The sequence below is a fragment of the Capra hircus genome, chromosome 16, assembly GCF_001704415.2.
Source record: "Capra hircus breed San Clemente chromosome 16, ASM170441v1, whole genome shotgun sequence".
Lineage (NCBI taxonomy): Eukaryota > Metazoa > Chordata > Mammalia > Artiodactyla > Bovidae > Capra > Capra hircus.
The window spans coordinates 59,857,020-59,883,161 of NC_030823.1; the positions used below are offsets into that span (position 1 = coordinate 59,857,020).

Below are 26,142 nucleotides of genomic sequence, written 5' to 3' on the forward strand. Positions count from 1 at the left end.
TGGTCAAGTTGGGTTTGTCTGAGGCTTCCTCATAATTAGATTCAGTTTATGCATCTTTGGCAGGAATATCACAGATGTGATGGTGTGTTCTTCTCTGCATTCGATCTGGTGGTACCTGATTTCGATATATCTCATTACTGATGTGTGTGCATACATGTTCGGTCGCTCCGACTCTTTGTGACCCCGTGTCCCGTAGCCTGCCACCCTTCTTTGCTCGTGGAATTTTCCAGGCAAGAATACTGGAATGGGTTCATGTTGACTCAATCATAAAGGGAAAGAGGGTAACTATACAGTGAAGGTAGCATCTACCATACTTCACTGTATAGTTACCCTCTTTCCCTTTGTGATTAATAAGTACTTTGCATGATGGTATTTTGAGACTACATTAATTCCTGTTCTTCATCAGAGTTAAATTTCTTCTTTTATTTATGTCAGTATGGACTCACAGATTCCTATGTTACTCAGCATTAAAATCTGTTACTATCACTATTTATTGTGATGCTCACTTTTTCTTAAGTTGGGCCATTCGGAGCCTCTTAAGGACACAGTTTTCTGTGTCCTTTTGACATGTATTCATCAGTCTTTGAGCACTTTCTTACTTTCTGAAACAAGATGTTTCAGTCATTTTTTACTTTTCTTGCCTCAACCTTGGTTTCAGCTGTTTCTCCGAAGAGGATACTTATTTAGAAATGAAGATCTGGTGCTAGGCATGCTCATTGCTATTCAGGTTTTGTTCCTCCTTGGAGAAGGCAATGGCACCCCACTCCAGTACTCTTGCCTGGAAAATCCCATGGATGGAGGAGCCTGGTAGGCTGTAGTCCATGGGGTCGCTAAGAGTAGGGCACGACTGAGCAACTTCACTTTCACTTTTCACTTTCATGATTAGAGAAGGAAATGGCAACCCACTCCAGTGTTCTTGCCTGGAGACTCCCAGGGACGGTGGAGCCTGGTGGGCTGCCGTCTGTGGGGTCACACAGAGTCGGACACGACTGAAGTGACTTAGCAGTAAGCAACAAATCTAGGGACTGTGTTAGGACATATATATACATTTTACTTGTGCAGTATAATTTTGCCCTTTAAGTAATACCTTAATTTCAGCTATTTTACAAATACTGTTTAGAAGATAAATTAATTTTGAGATGACAGTGTTTAAATTAGTTTGAGATCTTTAATTCCAGTATAACATTTGACCCCTTTTTGTTTGCAGGAGTCTCATAGTGATGATGATACAAAAGATAGTAAAGCAGCCAGTCCTGTTCCAACTGACTTGGAGACCCGCAGTCCTTCCCCTATTTCAATCTCCAGCAGTGAAACAAGCAGCATTATGCAGAAACTGAAGAAAATGAGAAGCCGCATGGATGAAAAGTAATTCATTTTTTAAAGTATCTCGTTTATGCTGGAAGTAGTAGCAACCAATAATATTTTTAATGTACTTCATTAGATTAGATGGATACAACATAATATTTTATGGCTTCAGCTGCATTTTAGTAGAATAAGTCATCCTGGAAGTCAATTAACTATAGACCTTATTAATAAAACAAATTTTCTCTATTTTAAATACAGCCAGGTTTCTTATTTTAAAACTAAAGTAGTATTTGCAGATATACCCATGATAATGTTTTCTCTTTGCTTTTATTAAAAGTTATGAGTAAGTGTGAAATTTTTATCTTCTCTGAAATGTGAGGACATCTCCACTAACTTGGGAAAGCAATTCAGTGGTATAGCTTGAGATTTTATCCTGTGACTCTGACAACTCTCAGGCTTATGCAAGTAGAAGAGTGAACTCTTAAACTTGTGAGTGATTCTCAGTTGCTCAATTGAACCATAAAGTCTGAAATTCTCCCAGGATGTTGAATGATTTGGCTATCTACCATTCTTCTAAAATATTTCTAAGGATTATTTTTTAAAGACTCTTGGAGAAAGCTACTACTACTTGGATATGCCAGCTTTGACCATACCAAGACATTTACCTGACAGTTTACTTTTTTGCATGTACATTTAATTAAATATACTTATAAAGTAGCTGCTTGTAGACTATTTTCTACCTTCTTTAAATATGGAAGAGAGGACCTTTAAAATTTTTGTTGATTGCTATTTTATGTTAGCAGTTTGGGCCACAGATTGAACTTAAATTGTACCTTGATATCCTTTGGCAGTATACTACGCATCACCAAATTTAATGTTCTGTGTTTCTATGTGATATTAGCCTATGATTTAGGTTCTGAACAGTCAAGCAGTTCTAAGTCAAATCTTACTCACTGTAAGTACAGTGTTGTACACTGGCACTTTATTGCTCAATTGAAATTGCATTTCAGTAACTTAAAATTGGCATTTCACAACTTAAAAGTATCTAAATTGATTATGAAAATAAGTTTAAAAAATAAACATAAATTTTAAAAACGAAAAGTATAAGGGAGTGAATACTGAATACTTACATATTTTATAAGAATGCCTTTTCTAAGATTTCCATGGACTAGACCAGTTAAGACATATTCAAGTAGGAATTCTTTCTTCCTTTCCTGACAAACTTTCCAGTAGCCTATGTGGGCATACTATATTGCTCCAGGGATCTTTAATTCAGAATAATCTATCTCATAAATTTTCGTAACTGATTAAACATTTTCTATCTGCCTCGTAAATGCCTTTGGGTCATAAGTGTTGGAGGAAAAATAGCTTCACGGGAAATTTCTTCATTGATTTCTTGCTTGTCTATACCAGTAAAATCTTCATTACTGGTCTCTGTGAATAATATTCTAATAATTTTAATCACATCTGTGGAAGGAAATACTTATTCTGCTTTTAAGATTAGTCAGTTTATGTGGTATTTATTTCCAATTTTGTTAAAATTTTAAAAATCCTAAATAACAAATTAAAAGTTGAATATATTGACTTTGTTCTAAGTTTTGTTATTTTCTCAGAGCCCAAAATATTAAACACCTAGAATTTTTTGAAACATTGCTCTCCCTTCCTTTGTCAACGACTGCAATAAATTTTTGAGAAATTTGTCAAAGAGAATAGGCCTTAAGGCATTCAGTGACTTCTTGATTTATCGTTTGAAACAATACTTTTGTGTTTATGGGAGGGAAGGGGTAAAGACAGCAAAGAAATTAGTTTTAATGTTCAGAAGATGATGCTGAAATATGAGGATGAACAGGAGTATTTTTCAAAACTAGCAGTGCATTAAAAAGGGAGGTTATTGTTATGTGATTTTTTTTTAAATCTCTAGAACAATGTACAGTTGATCCTTGAACAGTGAGGGACAGAAGGATTAGGAATGTTAACCATCTACATGGTTGAAAATTCACCTATAACTTCTATGATCAATTCAGTTCAGTCGCTCAGTCGTGTCCCAACTCTTTGTAACCCCATGGATTGCAGCATGCCAGGCCTCCCTGTCCGTCACCACCTCCTGGAGCTTGCTCAGACTCATGTCCATCGTGTCAGTGATGCCATTCAACCATCTCATCCTCCTCTGTTGTCCCCTTCTCCTCCTGCCTTCAGTCTTTCCCAGCATCAGGGTCTTTTCCAGTGAGTCAGCTCTTTACATCAAGTGGCCAAAGTACTAGAGTTTCAGCTTCAGCATCAGTCCTTCCAATGAATATTCAAGACTGATTTCCTTTAGGATTGGCTGGTTTGATCTCCTTTCAATCCAAGGGACTCTCAAGAGTCTTCTCCAACACCACAGTTTAAAAGCAGCAATTCTTTGGTGCTCAGCTTTGTTTATGGTCCAACTCTGACATCCATGCATGACTACTAGAAAAACCATAGCTTTGACTATACACACCTTTGTTGACAAAGTAGTGTCTGTGCTTTTTAATATTTGTGATTCCTCCATATACATGGTTCCTCTGTATCTGCAGTTGTACATCTTCAGATTCAGCCAACCACAGTCATGCAGTACTGCAGTATTTATTGAAAAAAATCCACATGTAGGTGGACCTATGGAGTTCAGACCCCTACTGTAATGTGAAAACTAATTTTTGAATACTGTTCAGATTACCAAAACTTGAGAGTTCGATCTCTTTCAACAATATTGGGATGTCAGCTCAATAAATAGAATGAGTTAATTTTGTAGTCATTTGCTACAGTAAATAACTAATGACAAAATCATTTAAGCCTTTGCTCCTAAGTACTATTATTTGTTTTATAGATTGGAAAAGGCAGTCTTCCAAGAGATTACTATTTTATTATTATAAAATACCTGTCAGAAAATAGTCAACCTTCTCGATAAGTTAAGATAACTTTGGGAGGAACTTTTTCATTATGTATTACCGCTTATTGTTAACTCTTTGAACTTTGATTCTGTGATAAATATTTTTCCTGAAATGTTGAAACTCTTCTTGGCTATAATTAAAGATTTCCTTCATTAATGTTTCCCTGAAACAATAATACCTTTGTTAAAATTTCTAATCTGTGGCTTTTCTTGACCTGTTTAACAAGTTGACATTTTAGAAATAATTTCCATTTCTCAATATAGTGAAAAGCAAAAGAAATTTAAACTATGGAAAAAGTTAGTTACAATAAAAATATCAGTATGTTTGCAAAAGCCACACTGTTTAGACCTCAGTTTTTTAATAATTATTGGTAAATGAAATCTGCGTTTTGTTTACTGCTGTGAGGGGAATTATTTACAGTATAAACTTGTGAAACAGATACTCATGGGGAAAAAACCATGCATTTGACTTCCTGTTAAGTTGACAGATCTGTTTTAGGAAAATTATTTACTGAGCAAATGAAACACTGAAAGAATGATGTTATCTTCCTCATTAAGTGTTAAAATAGGACATAGTGCACTTTTTCTTTCATTTGTTAACAGCAGCTTGTTCTTTATTTATTAATTGTATACTTATTCTCTCAGCAATTATTTACTGAGAATTGTGTGAATATAGTAGGTTTTGAGGAACATGAAGATGAATCAAACATAAACCCTGCTCTTGAAAAGCTTACTGTTGAGGTAGAAAAAAGAATAAATATCAGATTCCTTTAGTAAAGTGTATAAAAGTCTAATGCTAAGAAAACTCAGAAGAAGACATTTTTACTGAAAAGAGTATATATCACAGAGATTTTCTTGATGAGTGTTCAAAATTAAATACTTTGGATTTGCACTATTCCATTAAATAAGACATTTTAATTAAATTTTTAAACACTATTAAATATCATTGTCTAAATTAGACACAGTTTTTTTAGAGAAAGTTCTAGACTAAATGTAGTAGATGAATAAATCCTGATAGTCTAATAATATGCTCTTTTTTTCCTTTACTTCCTAGATTAAGGATAATGTGCCTGTATTCATTTATTTAAGTACAGTATATGCAGATTATTAAACAATTCAATAGATTTTGCTGTAGGAAAAATAGACTGTGTTTTCTTTTATGTCAGTACTATCCATATGCTCATTTATCTTTTTTGAATATCATTAGAAATGAGAGAATTGATTCATTTTAAAATTAAGAGCACTGTTTCATTTTTACCTGTAACAATATAGAATGAAAGAATTGTTTAGATCCAGAAAAAATTTAAAATAATTTAAGATGTTAGGTTTTATATGTTGTTTAATAGCTTTCAGAATCAGATGACTTTAGAACTGAAAGTTTTATTTAAAATTTAGATCATAATTCTTCTCTTTCAAATTGTAACGTAGTTTCAGAATCTGTTGGAATACAATGCACTATTAGCTCAGTGGGAAAAAAGGCTTCTCATATTACATGGTCTAGCAATGTGTTGACTTATGTATTTTTCAAAAAATGTGAGAAGGTACTTAAATGAAGAAAGAATCATAAAATGTTGAAACTAGGGAATTTTAGGGACGTTGTCTATTACAGTCTCTTGCTTCTACAGGGTGAAATTGAGGCCAATAGAGATTGAGTGCCTTGCCCTAGGTCACACAGGTAGCAAATGGCAGAGCTCGAACTAGAACCCTGCCCTGTGGACTTCAGCCAGCTACAGTGAAAATTGAGTTAGCATATCTGTTTTCAATTTGTAACTTTATTTTTAACTTAAAGTTGTCTTAGTAGAAATTAATCTTCTAAAAAGTATTTATTGAAGCTGGGCAAGTGCTCAGTGGCTGATTACCAAGGTTCAATAGCTGCATGGCTAAAATGTTAGAGTCTTAACAATTTGACTTTCTTTTGAATTTCTTAGGCTTAAGCATTGTAGGAACACTATTTCCATACTAGATTAAATCTGTCATTTGTCTCATTCTCATCCAGTGTTCTGTAACCACCAGAGGCATTGTTGAGGAATGCCTTGACAACAGCATAAGGTGTATCAGTAGCATTTTCTATGAGTATAGGCATTGTGTCTCCATCATTCATAATTTTGTCTTACTTGTGCAGCATCATGAAGGATTTTTAACTCTAGTGTGAAGTATTACTGCTTTTATCTCAATTTTAATCAACTTTTGGAGGACCCTCTTGAATTCTAGAATATATGTATATTAAGTAAGGAACATGTTTGTGGGAAGAAATTCTAGCTTTAAACTTTTCTTAGTACTATCTCTTATACTGCTTTCTTTTTTTAGCATTTCTTTTGTTGTTCATTTCTACCCTAGAGCTTTTGAATATGCTTTAATCTTTGTAAATGAGAAGTAAATGATTAGTATTTGTTCTAAGAGAGAAAGTTACTATTCTCTATATTGAATTGGACAAAAACATTTAATATGTTTTTTTTTTTTTTTACAGTTTATTTCACATGTTCCAATATTCTACTTTTTCTACTAGGTCATGCATGCATTTAGCTGTTATATACTTAAGAGGGTGGGTGATATTTGAATGTTACGAATAGAATTTTTGAATCCTTTTTGAAGTACATTTGTTTTTGCATAATATTTTGATAATTGGCATCAAAATAAGCTTATTATACATTCATAAAGAGGGGCAAGGAGGAGTGCAGTGTCTTATTGAAAGTTGGTAAAATTGTTTTTCCTTGCACTTCGGTGCAGAAAATCAAGGCAATCCAGAAACAATAGAGAGAAGGAGGGAGAGAGAGAGAGAAAGTGAATATTAAGTTGTATGTGGGGAAACAGACTTGAAATCATCTATACATGTAGTTATCTAAAGATATACATGTAGTCAAGATTCTTCATACTTTCTAAATTCCAAATGAGTGACTGGATTCATACCTAGATTTTCTCACATCTGTGACTTACTGATAGATTATTCCTTGCTCTTCCAAGGCAATAAGTGTTGGCCTTGATCTACAAGTTACTGTGTGCATGTGAGCAGGAGCATGCTCTGTCAAAGAGAATTAACCTTTTTAAACCTATTACTAGACTTATGTATCCTTTCATATATACAATGATCTATTTAAAAATTTTTTAAAAAGAGAAACTAGTGCTTTTTTCCTACTTTTAAAAGTTTAACATATGGAATTTCTTACTACTTTTAACCTTATGATTGATTGAACTGTCCACAGCATGATTTTTTTTTTTCTTTTAAACTACTGGTAGTATTTACTGGAACTAGCTTAGTTTATTCTCTCTTTTTTGGGGTGGGGGAGCCACACCGTGTGGCTTGCAGGATGTTACTTCACCGACCAGGGATCGAACCTGGGCCATTGCATTGAAGCAATGAAAGCACTGAGTCCTAATCACTGGATTCCCAGGGAATTCCTACTTAGTTTATTCATAATTATGTACCCTAATATTTTATAGAATGGGTATTCCAGTATTATTGTTTAAATGGGCCTTTGTTAAATATAAAGCAAGGTAGTTCCACTAGGTCCAGTTAGCAGTAAGTTTTATGTTGTAGATATGAACAAGATATCTTTATTATAAATTAATTTTCTGAACTATTTTCAAGCTAGATTATGGTGAGTTAAGTAAGGCAAATGTAGTGCTTTTTAAATTTAAATTCAAGTTTAAAATATATGATAAGACACAGGTACAAAATTTACTCGTTTAAGATTACATGTATAAAAAAAAAAAGATTACATGTATGTATAGAATTGCTGTGAGGTTCATGGCCGTAATTGTTGTACTCTATGTTAAAGCTTATGAGAAAAAACTTAGCTTCACACTCCTCATTACTTTACTCACAAATAAATTTACCTGAAAGTATAGATGATGGTTAAGCAACATCTGAGAAGAAAGGCATGTATATTCAGAAATCATTGGTAAGATCTATAAAAGCAAATGTTTTATATGTCACACAAAGTATAACACTTGCTTTAACCAAGTGGCTTATAATGTTGTTCAGGAAGCATATTTAAAGTTCTGTGCTCAGCTCTTATGCTTTCCCTTTCTCATTCTTTCTACGTCTTGATCTCTTGGTTTTAAAATCTTCCTCCTTATTTTGTAGACACTGCTCTCCTGTTCACTACTTCTTCTCTGTCTTTACGTCTCATCACTGGGCCTCTCTCAGTGTCTGTTTTCCCAACCTTCATCCCAAATTCCAGCTGTATATCTACAACCAGTTGGTCAGGTAACTTTGCACCTTTTTCAGTGCACTCTTTGATAGAGCATGCTCTGTTCTTTTTGCTTGTTTTTATTGCTTTTTTTTTTTCTTTCTTTCTTTTTCCTAACAGCCTAGGGGCCTCTTGTCAAATGTCCTATAGATTTTACCTTTTTGTTCCCAAAATTATTTGACATGCTGATTGTTCAAAAAGTAGAGTGACAGTTCTTGTGCTTTTTATTAAGTGTGTGTTGGATATGTGAATGCCTTTTTGTTGATTAGCTACCACTACAGATCTAACACTTGTAATATGAGCAGCCCCCTTTTTATTTAGCTATGGCATCTACATTTGAGGAGAGCTTAATCGAAGCTTTTTAACTTCTCAAATAACTTTTCCTAAATCAATGCTATTCTCTAACCCTTTGGAGCCAAGATCTGTTAGGCTATCTAATTTCAGAGATTGGGTTAAATTGAGAAGTTTGAGGATTTGGTGCATCCTTATTTTTTACTCAAGTAAATAAATAGTTATGTTTTATGTGTAAGACATCTGACTGTGGTGCTCATTGTTTCTCTCCATGAAAAACAGATAAAGATTATCACTTGACATGGCATCTCCCAGGTAATGCTTCACTATACCTGAAGCAAAACCAGACTGAATTTGAAATAAAGGTCAAAAAGGGACAAGAATATGTTTTTTGTTTGCTTGCTTGCTTGGGATTTTGGGGGTTTTTGTTGTTGTTTTGGTCTTTGTTGTTTTGAGTTTGTGTGTTTTTTGGTCTGAGCCTTCAGAATAAATTCTTTATACCTTCTGTTATAAAAAAAGAATCACCTATGAAGAATGAATATATAAGTACTATCAGTCATGGTTGGCTGAATATTCTGAAAAAATTTTTTTCTGAATTTACCACTGATTTTCCTTTGCTAATCTTCCAAACAGTTAACTACAAGTAGAACATAAATTCTCTCATTTCCTGAATAAGATCACTTACAAAGCTTCTGTTCTCTCAAAAACTGTTTTCAGAGGAATATTATGAATGTCCTGTTGTTATATAGTTTATTGATAATGAGTAATAAACCGCTTTAAGTGATTTCTGCTTATAAATTTGTTTTCTCACTATTCTTCATGGTGCGACCATAGGTTTCTGACAAAACGAGAGCAAAAACTAATGCAGCGGCGACAACATGCAGAAGAGCTGTTAGAGTGGAAGCGACGTTTAGATGCAGAGGAAGCAGAAATTCGTCAAATGGAGAAACAAGCTTTGGCTGCCTGGGACAAAGAATTGATAAAACCTAAAACTCCTAAGAAAGAGCTGGAGGACCAGAGAGCCGAACAGAAAGGTAATAAATACTAACTGCCCAGACTACATTCTAAAGCCTGACATAAATGAAAGATTTACTTCATTATCTTAAAAAATATGAATGATTAAGGGTAAAAAAGGTGATATAAACATATATGCTTCAGAATTGGAAAGATAAGAAAATATGGTAAATACTTTTATGCTGATATACTTGAAAACTTAGAACAAATGGGTAAATTCCATGAAATGGAAATAGGTTATTCTAGGACCAAGTAGGGTTTAACACATACTAAAATTGATAATGTGGTAAAAGATTAAAGGAGAAAAAATACATATATCTCAAAGATTCAGAAAAAAAACACTTAATAAAATCTAAAACATTTGTAATAAATCTCAAATCAAATTAGCAATACAAGGAAACTTTCTTTACCCAATATAGGTTATTTATCAACAAAAACAAAAAACCAAACCTTTAACAGACTTCATATTTTAATGATAAAACTTAGAAACTTTTCCCTTTGAATTTGTAGATCAAAGTTGCTTATTTTCACCTGTAGAATGAAAGGAAGAAGCAAAACTCTCATTATTGCAGATGAGAGGGCTATGCACATAGAAAATCCAGCATTTACGTGTCAGTTATTAGAATTAAAAAGGGATAGAAAGTTGCTGGATATACAATCCACAAATAAAACTCAATTGCATGTCTATAGATAAGCAGAAATCTGTTAGAAAAATCTAATTTTTAAAAGAGATGCCATTTATAAATTCTAAAAAGTATACAAGATCTTTACGGAGAAAAATTTAGAATTTTCTTAGGAAACATTAGAGAAGACCAAAATAAATAGAACTTTTCCATAGTCATGACAGATTCAGTATCATAAAGATGTTAATTCTCTATGAATTTAATGATAGATTCAAGACAATTTAAAGCAGAAGCCTAGCAAGACTTCTTGGCAAGGTTTGGCAGCTCCTTTTAAATTTTATATGAAAAAGCAAAGGACTAAAACACAATGCAAGAACTTAGCAGTTCTAAAAGTCTTGAAACTGGTAAGTTCTTGCATTGTGTTTCAGTCCTTTGCTTTTTCATATAAATTTTAAAAGGAGCTGTCAAACTTTGCAAAGAAATCTTGCTAGGCTTCTGATTTTTGTTATCAGAGATAGACAAATAGACTGTTAAACAAATAGCCCAGATAAAGACCTGTGAGTAAATGAAAGTTGATTTCTGACACAGATAACTCAGGAGACTAGTGAAGAAAGGCGTGAATCTCCAATAAATTTTGTCAGAAGTGAAAATAAAGTTGGGTCCCTACCTGACAATATGAAAAGATCTATCTCTAGTTGGGGAGAAGAGTATAAATGTTAAATTTAAGCTGTAAAACTTTTAGAAGACAATATAAAAGGATATCTTTATGACATCAAGGGGCTGGAAAGATTTCTTTCACATTATATAAGACAAAAATCATAAAAGGAAAGATATATAAATTTGACTTTAATAAATTATTTGTTTATTAATACACCATGAAGTAAAACAATGTATTTGCAGCATATACAACAGACAAAGGAATAGTATCAAAAATATATAGGCAACTCCTGTGAATCAATAATAAGTGACAGCCACATTTAAAAAATAGGCAAAAGAGCATATGGTTCACAAATAAGAAACTCTATAAACAGTCAATAAACATATGAAAAGATGTTCAACTTCATTAGTAATCAGAGCATAAAATCTTAAATACCATTGCATGCCAATGTTCATTTCCTAGGGCTGCCCTAACAAACTACCACAAATTTGGTGGGGGTTTCTTATTGGTTGCTCACTTCTGGAGGCCAGAAGTACAAAATCAGGGTGTTGGCAGTACTGTGTGCCCCTCTGAAGGGTCCAGGACACAGTTCTTTCTTTCGTCTCCCAGCTTCTGGTGGCATGCTACAGGCATTCCTTGTGTCTGCTTTTAACTCAGTCTCAAATGGTCTTCTCCTCTGTCTGTCTTTCTCCTCTTCTGACTCATGAGGAAACTTGTCATTGAATTTAAGGCCTACCCAGATAATCCCAGATGATTCATCATGAGATCCTTAATTTCGTTACATCTACAGACCTTTTTTCCAAATAAGATTGTATTCACAGGTTTTGGGGATTGAGACATAGACATATTTTTGGGGGAGCCATCATTCACCCCATTGAAAACACCCATCAAACCTGTTGGTTTGTAGGTGGAACAAAGAACTGCTGATGTAAGTGTTAATTGTTAAACCTACTTTGAAAAACAGGTTGAAAGGTGAGGCATTAAAAAATCATCAATAAAATAATAAAAATAATAGAGCCAGGTATGTATGCCCTGTAATTCAGCAATTCTGTTGCCAAATATAAATCCTAAAGTATGGTCCTTGGTCTCTGAGATCCTTTCAGAAGGTCTGAATAATACTGACATGTTGTTTGCCTTTTTTACTGTGTCAGCATTACACTGATAGTGTAAAAATAATGGTGGGTAAAATTGCTGATGTGTTAATATGAATCAAGGCAGTAGAGCCAAATCACATAGTGGTTGTCGTACTGTTCACAACCCTGTACTCACAGTAGAAACATGCCATTCTTACATTTTATGTAATTTTAAATATTTGTATAATTAATTTAAATATTAATTATTGAATCTCAACTTTGCATACATATCTTTTTAATATTCTGTGTGACCAAATAGAAAATATTAATAAAGCACTTGTGTTTGCCAAAGCATGACGTTTATCTTGAAGAAAAGCTAGTTATTTGATGTGCAAGCTGAACTAGCCATTTTTTTTCATGTGGTACCATGTTTACTTAAATGACCAACAAACTGTGGTTATTCAGTCTTGAGTATTTATAAGCAATTTTTCAGAAATAAATGAAGCAGCTCTGACTTTTCAAGAAAAACAACTGATAGTGTTTATTGTTGATAATAAAATTAAAACTTTCAAGTGAAGATTAGGGCTTTTAGCAATGCTATTTCCCCTGTTGTGAGCTTGACTGCTTTCTAGACTTTCTGGTATGAGTGATGATATCAGTCAAAGTCATCTTTTCATATTGTGTGATAAAATGTGCGAATATTTGAAAAGATCTTCCTAATAACTCAGTGAACCAATATTTTCCAAATGACCAGTGAGGATTAGAAAATCATGTATGGGTAAAAGATCCTATTAAGGTGAAAGATCAGACTATAGATTTTAATGTAACATTATGAAAAGTTCACTGATAATGGTGTAAGATTTCACATTACAGCTAACATTTAAGAAACTAATTGTCCACCTTTGGTGTGACATTAAAAAAGGATATCCAATTACCTGTAAATACTGTTAAAATACTCTTCCTTTTTCTTATTATGTATCATTTGTGTGAAGCCAGATTTTCTGCATACGCTTCAGCCAAATCAACACATAACCACAGATTGCATACAGAAGTAAATATCAGAATCCACCTGTCTTCTGTTAAGCCAGCCATTAAAGATTTTATTTTACTGTGTTAATAAAAGTTTCTCTCCTTTCAACTAAACTTGATTTTTTCAAAAAAAGTACTGTGTTGAATTTTAGAAAATGTAATTTATGTTAACACATAAAGGTTTATTACTCTTATTTTTTAATAAATTAAAAATTTTATGGATCTTAACTGTTATGGTAAATACTGATAGATATAACTGTGTCTATAACTACATAAACTTAAGTTTTGGGGGTCTTCAGTACTTTTACAGAGTATAAAGTGGTCCTGAGACCAAAGTGTTTGGGAACTGCTGTCTTATAGCATTGTTTTTCAAGTTCTGGTTTGTCCCATTAGAGATGCATGAAATCTGTTTAGTGGATTATAGTCAGCATTGTTTAAAATTGAAATAGAATAGAAAATATCATTATGTCATACATAGTAAGGATAAATACTATGATAAAGGTAAAAAAATCTTAAAACCACTGCTGTAGAGAACTTTTACATAGATAATAAATGGATATAAATAAGGCTATCTATAAATACTGATATTATAGAGATATACATATAGATATCTGTAAGTATTAGATACTTATCTACTAGGAGATATATGTGACATTGTTCATAACAGCAGTATTTGAAATGGCAGGGGAAAAAAAGGAAACCACCCACATTAAATAGGAAAATGGATTAATAAATTGTGGTATATTTACATGTTATGCTCAGTAAAGATGAAAAAATTACAGTAAACAAAACGAAACGGTATGTTGTTTAGCTATACATACCAAGTGATACATAGAGCTAATGATGCAGTGAATGCGGTTCCTCTGTAGTGTTCCTCTTTATCCTTAGCGATTTTTATTTAGTTTCTTCAGCAAAGGCTTACTTCTGTGTCAGTTTCCACATCCTCATTCTGTAGCCTCAAATTCTGCTAGACTTGTCCATCTTGAAAGGAGATTTAAGAGGACCTAGTAAACAGATTCAGTTTCTCAGGTTTCATCATTGGCTGTAATAGAAGTAGAAAACATTTCCAACTATGTCTAGAGGGCAAATCAAGACTAGTTGTTATTCAAACCTCCATCTGTCAGGAACTGTTGACCTATATGATCATGGAAAGTGTTACTGGGTAAATGTGATAAAGACAATTTCAATCTCACCAAATATTGCTTAGGAGTAGTGTAGTTAATGAGCTAAATGACGTAAGTAAAAGAAAAACTAAGAAAAAGAATTGTGTGTACCCATTAGGGCACATTGTTGGAATAACTGAAGTTTACTAAGACCAAGCAGAAAAATTTCTTTCTGAAGACCATGTAGTGGTTAATAAAATTTTGAGTTGACTGGAAAGCCAGCTCTACACTGAGCTTCTAGAGGAAGTTCTAAAACCACAGCAGAGAACTGGCTTGATGAGAAGACTGCTCTAGCAGCTACTCACCAGAGCACTAAAGAAAACTACTGTTTTTGTCATTCCCCATTCATGCCACTTCTGCACCACTTTGCAACCTCTGAAAAATACACTGTCACTACCAAAAGCCACCCAAAGTAGAATCCACATGGAGCCTTCCTTTTCACGTTATTCACTTTTGTAATGAGGTCTTCTACTGGGACACCTAGTTTCAATGCCCAAGTTCCAGTGCCCAGCAAAGAAGCTGCCAATTGGCTTTTCTGGGTTCTGTCTTGGGTGACAAGGAACTCATGTGGCAGGAAATCATCAAATAATCAATGGGGGATTAAAACTAAGCTTGGGGTCCAAGAAATCTGACAGGTGTCCATCATTAAGGAGTATATCTTTCTTTCGTAAAACATTATAAAATATTATTCAGAGAAGAGCTCTTGGGACTTTTTTCCAAAGCCTGATTTTTTAAATGGCTGTTGAGCACTTGAAATTTAGCTGGTAGAACTGAGAAATTGAACTTAATTGCTATATAAGTGGCAACATGAGGCTGATGGCTACCATACTGGACAACACCTACAGATTAAACATTTTACAAAGTTTCAGTGTTTTTCTGCTATAGTCCATATTTCTTTAAAAGTGTCAAAATGTTGCTAGACTCCTATTGAAATATAACTCTTCAAAAGTCAGCAATACAGTGAAGTACACACTCACATCTATTAGGAAAACTATTCTCAAAAAAAAAAAAAGTTGACAAGGATTTGGAGAAATTGGAACCTGTGTGCAATGCTGATGGGAATGTAAAATAGTTGTAACTATTATGGAAATAGTATATCAGTGCCTCAAAAAACTAAAAATAGAATTACTGTATTCCACTTTTGGGTTTATATATATATATATATATATATATATATATATACACCAAAAAGAATTGAAACCAAGTTTTCAAAGAGCTGTTTGTACACCCATGTTTTAGCAGCATTATTCACAATAGCCAAAAGATCAAGTTCTATCAACAAATAAATAGATAAAATATGGTATATACAGGCAGTTTATTAACTGTAATTTTGTAAATGTTTATTAAAGTAAAACATTTTGGGGGGTATAGGTATTTCTTTTGTTGGGCTTCCCAGGTGGCTCAGTGGTAAAGGATTTGACTGCCAGTAGGAGATACGGGTTCAATCCCCAGGTCAGGAGGATCCCCTGAAGAAGGAAATGGAAACCCATTCCAGTATTCTTGCCTGGGAAATCCCATGAACAGAAGAGCCTGACAGGCTACAGTCCAAGGGGTCGCAAGAAGTCTGACACAACTGAGCGCATGGTGGTGATAATAGTAACTGATACCTAATTTTATCAATGTTGAGCCAAAGTATAACTTAATCCTTGTGGGGCATTATAGCCATGGTGACAGAATGAAAGCAGTGTACATTCTTAAGATTATACAAGTATAATGTCAAGAATTTTCTGTTTACTGTCAACAGTATTTGTTTTCTTAGAGCCGAGGCCACAGTGGACAGGAAATTTCAGGGGCAAGACAGTGCTACAAGTTCCAAAAGGGCTGAGTAAAATTCATAGTATATCTCCATCGATGCATACAGTTCATTCATTTGTATTAATGTGTAACATTTCAGTTTATAAATATACCACAATTTATTCATTTTACTTCAGTTCAGTGGCTTAGTCATGTCTGACTCTTTGCGGCCTCATGAACCGCAGCACGTCAGGCCTCCCTGTCCATCACCAACTCCCAGAGTCCACCCAAACCCATGTCCATAGAGTCAGTGATGCCATCCAACCGTCTCATCCTCTGTCGTCCCCTTCTCCTCCTGCCCTCGGTCTTTCCCAGCATCAGGGTCTTTTCCAGTGAGTCAGCTCTTTGCATCAGGTGGCCAAAGTATTGGAGTTTCAGCCTCAACATCAGTCCTTCCAATGAACACCCAAGACTGATCTCCTTTAGGATGGACTGGTTGGATTTCCTTGCAGTCCAAGGGACACTCAAGAGTCTTCTGCAACACCACAGTTCAAAAGCATCAATTCTTCTCGGCGCTCAGTTTTCTTTATAGTCCAACTCTCACATCCATACATGACCACTGGAAAAGCCATAGCCTTGACTAGACAGAGCTTTGTTGGCAAAGTAATGTCTCTGCTTTTGAATATGCTATCTAGGTTGGTCATAACTTTCCTTCCAAGGAGTAAGCATCTTTTAATTTCATGGCTGCAATTGCCATCATTTTACTTAGTTTTTTACTATTGTAACAATACTGCTGATAACCATGTATATGTCTCCTGCTGCACGTATACAAGATTTCTCTAGGACATATACCTAGAAGTAGAATCTCTAGATCATAAAGTGTTTTTTCATCTTTACCAAATACTCCCAAATTGCTTTCCAAAGTGATTGGACTGATTTCCATATGTTTCCATTTTCCTAAACCAATGTATGAGTTGTAATTGCATCTTTACAGACACTCAGGTTGTCTGTCATTATCATTGCTGACTATATGTTACAGATAATGTCTCTCAGTTTGCATCAGCCAAAATTCTTAGACTTAAGGATGTTACAGTAAATGTGATTCATTAAGTGATGGGATTAAAAAATATATAAAAATGCAACTAGTGAAATCATGCTAAAAGCAAATGTAAAGTTTAACAGATGAACATTTCCCTTGACCATGATTGTGTACTTTTTCTTGTTTTCACCTTCTCTTCTAGAAATAGTGAGTGAAACAGAATCTCCAGTACCTTCCTACTCTCATCTACACAGTGAAAGCTCTATTCCAGAAGAATTGGGCAGCCCTGCCGTTGAGTATATACCATCTGAGTCCGTAGTTCAGGAGCATCCTGGGAGTCCAGATCATAGTATACTTACTGAAGACATGGTTTTTTCACAAGAACTGGAATCTTCTACCTCGCCTAGTAAACATGTAAGTTAATACATATTTATATCTTAAAGGTTCTTTACAAAAAACCTATGTGAAAGGTATATTATTAACTTATATTCTTGCTATTAAGGAAGCATTGACTATCACCCATACCTGTAACGTACAGTACATGACATTTGAGTAGAAATAAAGCTTTTCATTGACTCCTAAAAATTTATAAATATATGAATTTTAGTTTTAGTGGCATTTATAAAATTATATGCTATGAAGTTTTTAATAAACAGAGATAGGAACTTCTAAAGTCTTTAATAAAGATAATGTGTGGGGCAAGTTCTTATTAAAGTCTGCGATTTGTCACATAATAGAAACAATAAGACCTTCAACCATACCAGTGTGCCTTTTCTATAATTTAGTTAATGACTGCTCTATATCGTCATCAAAGTAGTGGCTTCATCTCTTTAAGGCAGATCTGAAATGGATATGGATTCTAAATTAGAATAGTAGTCACTTCAGAATAAAGAGGTTTTTCACATTGCCCTTAATTCTATACTTTAGTAAAAAAAACTGCCTAGTAAAAACTTAAGCTAGAAATTTAGTTTTTTCTAAGCTTAATTTTATAATGTGTATGAAGGATTAGCATAATAATATTAAATACGTAAGTGAACAAAAACATTGTTAAAAGCCACTTTGTGTTTGAAAAAAGAATCCACCTAAGTTCAAAATGGACCATATAAGAAAGTCAAAGCTAGTGTGTCTTAAAGTCACTTTTATAATAAAAAGTAATATTTATTTGGGTGTTTATCAAGTGCCAGGTAGTGTACTGAATGCCTTATGTAGATTATCCTCACAGCAATTCTTTAGATAATGTTTTAAGCCTCACTCTGAAGCTTAGCAGACTGAGTAACTTGCCCACCATCACAGGGATAGAAAGTGATGATGTTAGCAGTTAGGAACCACATCAGGCTTATTCACTTCCTCTTGATACCAGGGTAAAAATTACTCCCTTTGTAATAAGTAATCTAGTGTGGGCAGTTGTCTTATGCTCTTATTTTCTTCCCTCCCCCCTTTCCTATCTTCTTTTCTTCCATAAAGATAGTACCTATTTCGTATTAAATTTTTTTCAGTTTTATTGACATATAATTGACATTTAGCACTGTGAATTTAAAGTGTACAGCATGATGGCTTGACATATACATATTGTGAAATGATCACTACAGTAGTAAGTTTAGTGACCATCCATCATTTTGTATAGTTACAAAAACATTTTTTTCCTTGTGATGAGAACTTTTAAGATCTACTCTTCTAGCAACTTTCAAACATACCATGCAACAGTGTTAAATATAGTCATCATGTTGTACATTATATACCCAGTACTTATGTATCTTATAACTGGAAACTGATACCTTTTGACCAGCTTCAGCCAGTTCCCTACCCACTACTCCCCACCTCTGGTGACCACAAATCTGATCTTTTTTTCTATGAGTTGGAGTTTTTTTGGATTCCACATATAAGTGAAATCATACAATATTTGTCTTTCTCTCTCTGACTTTCTTCTGTCTCAAATGACAGAATTTCCTTTTTTTTTTTTTTTTAATGACCGAATAGTATTTGTGTGTGTGGGTGGGTAGATGTCACATTTTCTTTATTCATTCATCTGTTGATGAAGAACTACCAAATGATCCAGCAAATTCACTTTTGGATATGTATCAGAAGGAAGTAAAATCACTATGTCAAAGAAATATCTGTATACCCATATTTAGTATTTTCAAAGTTAAATAAAGGGGTAAATACCACTGATTCAGTAGCCACTCATAGTTTATCGTAAACATCTTTAAAAGCATGCTTTTAAATAACTTTTTCCATATACTTTAAAAAGTTGAAATCTTTTGTGTAATTTGCAAACTTTTTTTCACTTTTTATTTCATGAAGTTATTTAAAACTCTTTGTAAATATTATCTTTAACTTGTCAGTATCTTAAATTTTAAATAGAATTTAATAATTGTATCACAGAACAGTTCTTATTTGATTTCTGTTTAAACAGTCACCTCCCAAGAGCTCCATGTCTATGTCAAAGCAAGAGTCTAGCAAAGGAAGTCATAGGACTGGAGCACACAGTCGTCTGCCCGTCAAGTCCCATCAACATTGTTATAGTTGGTCAGATGAGTCATTATCTATGACACAGTCAGGTAAGATAACAAGGAAGGAGTTAGTTTTCTTTGAACTATGTTTGAATTCCTCTTTAATAAGCGTTGTCTCTATGTGACTGGTAAAATGTTATTCTCTGTTTCATTTGTAAAGGTTTTTTCCTTGCCAAAATTGAATTACATAATTCTTTGCTTTCCCTTGATAATTTATATCCCTCATTATACAAACTATGATAAATTGTTATGTTCTTAGACGTTAGTAGTCATTTATTCATCAGACATTTGTTGAATTTTTTGTGTGTGACAGGTGCTGCTTATGTGTTCCTATAGTGCTCTGCACTTTAACTTGTTACCCCAGACAGCACATAAGTTTTAATCAAACATTAATTTAATCAACACATTAATTCAACCTAGTAGTGGGTCTCCTCTACTAGAATTTATATTCCTGACCCTAGCAGGTACTTTGCATTGCACATAGTAGGTACTGTGTTTCTTGAATGATTTAATGATGCCCATGAGGAGAAACAGGAGGTGGTAGAGCAGGATAGCATAAGTCTCAAGGAAGGAAAAGCAGAGACTGCACGTGGCGGTAGGGAGCATTCATTATTTTCCCTTAACCTCTATCCTACTATAAATTCCCGGTAGTACATAGATTATGAAAGGATGAACAGGCTCTACTCTAAAAGACTTCAAGGCATTGATCTTGGGAGACATATCTAGACAGACAAAACTTGGTTTATGTAGGATTCTGAGGAAGATTAATACTATATCGACATATGTCTTTTGAGCTTATTTTCAATTTTCTTTTGAGAGAAGACATTTAGTAAAGGAAAAGTAAAAAATATTACTCATTTTTTAAAATCTTTGATCCCATTTTATACCCCCTTTGCTTTCAGTGTTTTAAACAACAGTAACTGTTGGGTTTTTCCCATGCCCATATTTACTTATTCTTTGAATAACTGCATAATATTTCAAAGGGTGGATATACCATAATATAACCATTTCCCTAGTGATAATCATGTAGATTTTCTTAAAATTTTCAAAATTTCAAGTAATGTTATAATGAATATCTTCACTTATATATGACATGACATGACATGTGTGCATTCTCAGTCATGTCTGACTGCTTGCAGCCCTGCAGACTGTAGCAGCAAGGCTTCTCTGTCCATGGAATTTTCCAGGCAAGAATACTAGAGTGGGTTGCCGTTTCCTACTTTCTGACTCAGGTATCAAACCTGCATATCTTGTGTCTCCTTCATTGGCAGACAGGTTCTTTACCACTGTGCCACCTGGCAGCCTTTTTATTTATATTTATATTCCTGTTGAATATTTCAGTAGGAATAAATTCTTAGAAGTGAAATTACTGAATCAAGCCAGTAATCGAAGTTGAAGAATATTGTCTGTCATATTCTCTGTTGAAAGTGATTAATTTTTTGTATATATTTGCTTTCATGTAATCTGGGGAGAAGTTACTGCCAGTGGAGTAACCTTTCAGTGGACGTAAACTTGATATTTTGAAATATGGATTCTCATTATTTCTCTTTTACTTACTGGTGACTTTCTTCAAGTTTCCTTCCCATAACTAATATTCTTTCTTATCTATAGCAATGAAATAATATCTTAATCATCCTTGTGTGAATTATAAAATAAGGATTAATAATATTTGTAAGGTACTATTTTATTGGTAAAATATATTCAAATGAGAACTGTTTTAGAAAAATATCTCTGAGATTTCTAAGCTATACATGCCATCTACCTGTTCATGACAGCATTATTCATTATATGTGGTGTTTATAGGAGTGGTAAATGTTAATGCAGCGGAATTATATAATACCTTTCTTAGTTACATGATGGAGAGTTTATTATGAGCCAGATTAATGCAATCAACATGTGTCAAATAATGAAGCTTAATTTTTAGTCGTTATTCTGTTCATCAGGTTATTCTGTCTTGATGTATTTCAGCCAACAGAAGTCTCATGTTCCTGTCACTTCCCCTATCCCCTTTCTTCCAAAAAAAAACCTGTAGGAGAGAATTCCATAAAGACAATACATTGATCTAGAGAGTTACTTAGATTAAAAAAAATTTTTTTTCTAGAGGTTCTTTTAGATATTACTGTGATAAATACTATATAGTAGAATTAGATTTGGGCATGTGGAAAATGTACTCCCATTCACTGTCATAGACTTTTATTTTATCTCTTTTTACCTTTCACTTGTAGAACTTTGGTTTCTTTACTACTTAAAAATGTAAACATTTCACACGGTCTTTCATCTGAACTTAAAGTTTCTCATCATCTCTGTTAAATCTTCACAGTCATAGTTGAGAAATGTTTTTATTTAAAAAGATCACTGCTTACAAATCCAATTTTTAAAATATATTCCTTTAAAATAATCATTTTGGAAGCAAAGTTATAGGAAGTATAGTGGTCTCCTATAAAATTTTATCAAAGTAACATCTCAAGTTCTGGAAGCACATTAAGTTTATCAAGCTAAAAGGATACACAGCTTTAGCAGACACAAAGGTATGCGGTTTATATTTCATTTTAGAAATGTTATAATTTTCAACTCAACTTGAAATCCTACCCCCAATTATTGTTCAGAATTGTTAATTAAATCACTGTAAAGCTTACCAGTAAGATTCAGAGCCTGTTAGCTCTAGAACAAATTGAGAGGATGTCCACTCGTCTCCTGCAAGAACACCACAATTGCATGTTCAACAGCCGTTGACAGGAGGATGCTAGAACCCACCATAAAAAGATACTGCACATCCAAAGACAGAAGCCATAGCCACATGGTAGGAGGGGCACAATAACAATAAAATCAAATTCCCATACCTGCGAGGTGGGTGACCCAAAAACTGGAGACCAGTAGTAGCAAAGAAGTTCTCCCACTGTTGTAAAGGTTCTAAACCCCACATCAGGCTCCCCAGGCTGGGGATCCCACAAAGGGGCTGAGAATCCCTAGGGAATCTGACCTTGAAGGCCAGTGGGATTTGATTATAATTTCACAGGACTAGGGGAAACAGTGGAGAAGGCAGTGGCACCCCACTCCAGTACTCTTGCCTGCAAAATCCCATGGATGGAGGAGCCTGGAAGGCTGCAGTCCATGAGGTTGCTGAGGGCTGGACACGACAGAGTGACTTCCCTTTCACTTTTCACTTTCATACATTGGAGAAGGAAATGGCAACCCACTCCACTCTACTTGGTTGGAGAATCCCAGGGACGGGAGAGCCCGGTAGGCTGCCATCTATGTGATCGCACAGAGTTGGACACAACCGAAGTGACTTAGCAGTAGCAGTAGCAGCAGCAGGGGAAACAGAGACTCCCGTCTTGGAGTGCACAAACAAAATCTTGCACACACCAAGACCCAGGGGAAAAGAGCAGTCACCCTGTAGGAGACTGAACCAAAACTACCTGCTAATGTCAGAGGGTCTCCTGTGGAGTCATGGGTTGGCAGGGGCTCACCACAGGGAAGACACTGGCAGCAGCAGTCCTGGAAGGTCCCCCTTGGTGTAAGCCCTCTTGGAGGCCACCGTTAACCCTGCCATAGCGCCCATAGACCTCAGGGGAAACAACTGCCAGTGCAACCCCACCCATCAGCAGATAACTGGATTAAAGTTTTACTGAGCAAGGCCCAGATTTTCCCACTGCCAGAAGGCAGACAGAAGCAAGAACCACAGTCCCACAGCAGCTAAAACAAAGCTCACATTACTGAAAGTCAGTCAGGATGAAAAGGCAGAAGGTTATGTCTCAGATGAAGGGACAAGATAAAACCCTAGAAAAACAACTAAGTGAAGTGGAAATAGGCAACCTTCCAAAAAAAGAATTTGGAATAATGATAGTGAAGACAATCCAGGATCTTGGGAAAACAATGGAGAAGGTATGAGAAATATTTACCAAAGACCTAGAAGAACTTAAGAATAAACAGAGAATAATAATATTCTAGAAGGAATCCATAGCAGAATAACTGAAGCAGAACAAATAAATGAGGGAGGACAGAATGGTGGAAGTCACTGCTGCAGAATAGAATATAGAAAAAAGAAAGAAAAAAATGAAGACAGCCTAAGAGACCTCAGGACAACATTAAACACACCAACATTCGCATTAGAGGGGTCCCAGAAGAAGAGAGAAAGGACCTGAGAAAATATTTTAAGAGATAATAGCTGAAAACTTCCCTAACATAGGAAAGGAACTAGTCAACCAAGTCCAGGAAGCACAGAGTCCCAGACAGGATAAACCCAAGGAGGAACACACCAAGACACATAGTAATCAAACTGACAAAAATTAAAGACCAAGATAAAATGTTAAAAGCAACAAGGGGAAAACAGATAACATACAGGGGAACTCCCATCAGGCTATCAGCTGATTTCTCAATAGAAACTCTACATGCCAGAAGGGAATGGCATGATATATTTAAAGAGATTAAAGGGAAGAAACTATAACCAAGAATACTTCACCCAGCGAGACTCTTATTCAGATTTAATGGAGAAATCAAAAAGCTTTCCAGACAAGCAGAAGTAAGAGAATTCGGCACCACCAAACCAGCTTTACAACAAATGCTAAAGGAATTTATCTAGGCAAGAAACACAGGAGAAGGAAAAGACCTACAGAAAATGAATCCGAAACAATCAAGAAAACGGTAATAGGATCATCAGTTCAGTTCAGTCGCTCAGTTGTGTCCGACTCTTTGCGACCCCATGAATCACAGCACGCCAGGCCTCCCTGTCCATCACCAACTCCCAGAGTTCACTCAAACTCATGTCCATCGAGTCGGTGATGCCATCCAGCCATCTCATCCTCTGTCGTCCCCTTTCCCTTCTGCCCCCAATCCCTCCCAGCATCAGAGTCTTTTCCAATGAGTCAACTCTTCACATGAGGTGGCCACAGTACTGAAGTTTCAGCTTCAGCATCATTCCTTCCAAAGAACACCCAGGGCTGATCTCCTTTAGAATGGACTGGTTGGATCTCCTTGTGGTCCAAGGGCGGAGAAGGCAATGGCACCCCACTCCAGTACTTTTGCCTGGAAAATCCCATGGATGGAGGAGCCTGGTAGGCTGCAGTCCATGCTAAGGGTCGGACACAACTGAGCGACTTCCCTTTCACTTTTCACTTTCATGCATTGGAGAAGGAAATGGCAACCCACTCCATTGTTCTTGCCTGGAGAATCCCAGGGACGGGGGTGCCTGGTGGGCTGCCGTCTATGGGGTCGCACAGAGTCGGACACGACTGAAGTGACTTAGCAGCAGCAGCAGTCGAAGGGACTCTCAGGAGTCTTCTCCAACACCACAGTTAAAAAGCATCAGTTTTTCAGCGCTCAGCTTTCTTCACAGTCCAATGATTATACATATTGATAATTACCATAAATGTAAAAGGATTAAATGCACCAACCACAAGACATAGACTGGCTGAACAGATGAAAACATGTCCATGTATGTACTTCCACTTACTACATCACTCTACTTAATCCCCCAGCTTGTATGTAATTATTTTATGTTATTAGATTAATCATATTCCCATTATGGCTTGCAGTTGTCATTATGTTTTATTTTTGTCTGGCTATTGATTGTGAAAACTGATAAACATCTTTTACTATTGTGATTATGCAACTATTACTCACTTAATGTATCATGATTGTTTCAACAGAAAAATAATAGAATTCTATATCACCAAAACTACCACTTAATAGAAAAACCTGTAATCACTTTTTAAAATCCACATGCATATCAGATTATCTTGGAATGTTTTGAAAAATCAAATGCCCAGATCTGCTTTTTTTCCCCCAAAGCTCCAGATATGTTTCTAATGAGCAGCTATGTTTAAAGACAGCTGGACTTTTGATCTTTTACTTTCATCTAGTTTGTTTCATTTTTTTTCTATTTCATATTCGGTGCCACCATTTCACTTAGTTTATGTTTTCCAGTTTCTCCATCTTTTCTTTTTTGTGATATTCTTTCTCAAGCCCTTATCAAGCATAGTAGAAAAGTTTTTGTATACATATATATAAGTAATATTGCCTAACTAAAAAATGTATGACATTTGACTCAACTTGTTTGACTTAGTATGAATAGAATGCTAGATTTCTAATTTAAAAAAATAGATATGCAAGAAAGATTTACTGTATAGCACTGGGAGCTATAGTCAGTATCTTGTAATAGCCTATAATGGAAAATAATCTGAAAAATAACATATGTGTATACGTATAACTGAATCACCTTGCTGTGTACCTGAAACATTGTAAGTCAACTGTACTTCAATAAAATATATATATAATGAAAAAAATAAAATGGATAAATTAAGCCAAAAATAAATAAAATAATTGATTATTTTCTTCAGAAATTAAAGGAGAACATGAGGAAGATACTCAGTTTTTGTCTCCTTACCACCACCTTTTTTAAGTTTAAACCAAAAAATGTTACATAAAATATGGCTACATGAAAGTGTTTTATGTGTACTAATACTGCCACCATTTATTGAGCTTTTTATAGTAGTCCAAGTACTGTGCTACATGCTTTATGTATCTTATTTAATTTTCACATCAGTTCTAGAAATCATTAAGTGACAGACACCTTACTAATTACCAGTAGTAGATTCCAAGCTAAA

At 34.8% G+C, this 26,142-nt stretch overlaps 1 protein-coding gene across 4 annotated transcripts in view; it reads left to right on the plus strand.

Moving 5' to 3' along the window:
- Positions 1–26,142, plus strand: part of CEP350 (centrosomal protein 350) — a 159,991-nt gene that overhangs the window by 108,957 nt on the left and 24,892 nt on the right. For 3 of the 4 annotated variants that reach the window (XM_018060668.1, XM_018060670.1, XM_018060669.1), the window contains 5 exons: positions 1,208–1,365; positions 8,298–8,420; positions 9,529–9,728; positions 17,230–17,441; positions 19,441–19,585. In XM_018060668.1, the coding sequence (XP_017916157.1) occupies positions 1,208–1,365; positions 8,298–8,420; positions 9,529–9,728; positions 17,230–17,441; positions 19,441–19,585 (838 nt within the window). The remainder of the gene's footprint in view (positions 1–1,207; positions 1,366–8,297; positions 8,421–9,528; positions 9,729–17,229; positions 17,442–19,440; positions 19,586–26,142) is intronic. The other variant, XM_018060671.1, reaches the window with a different exon arrangement.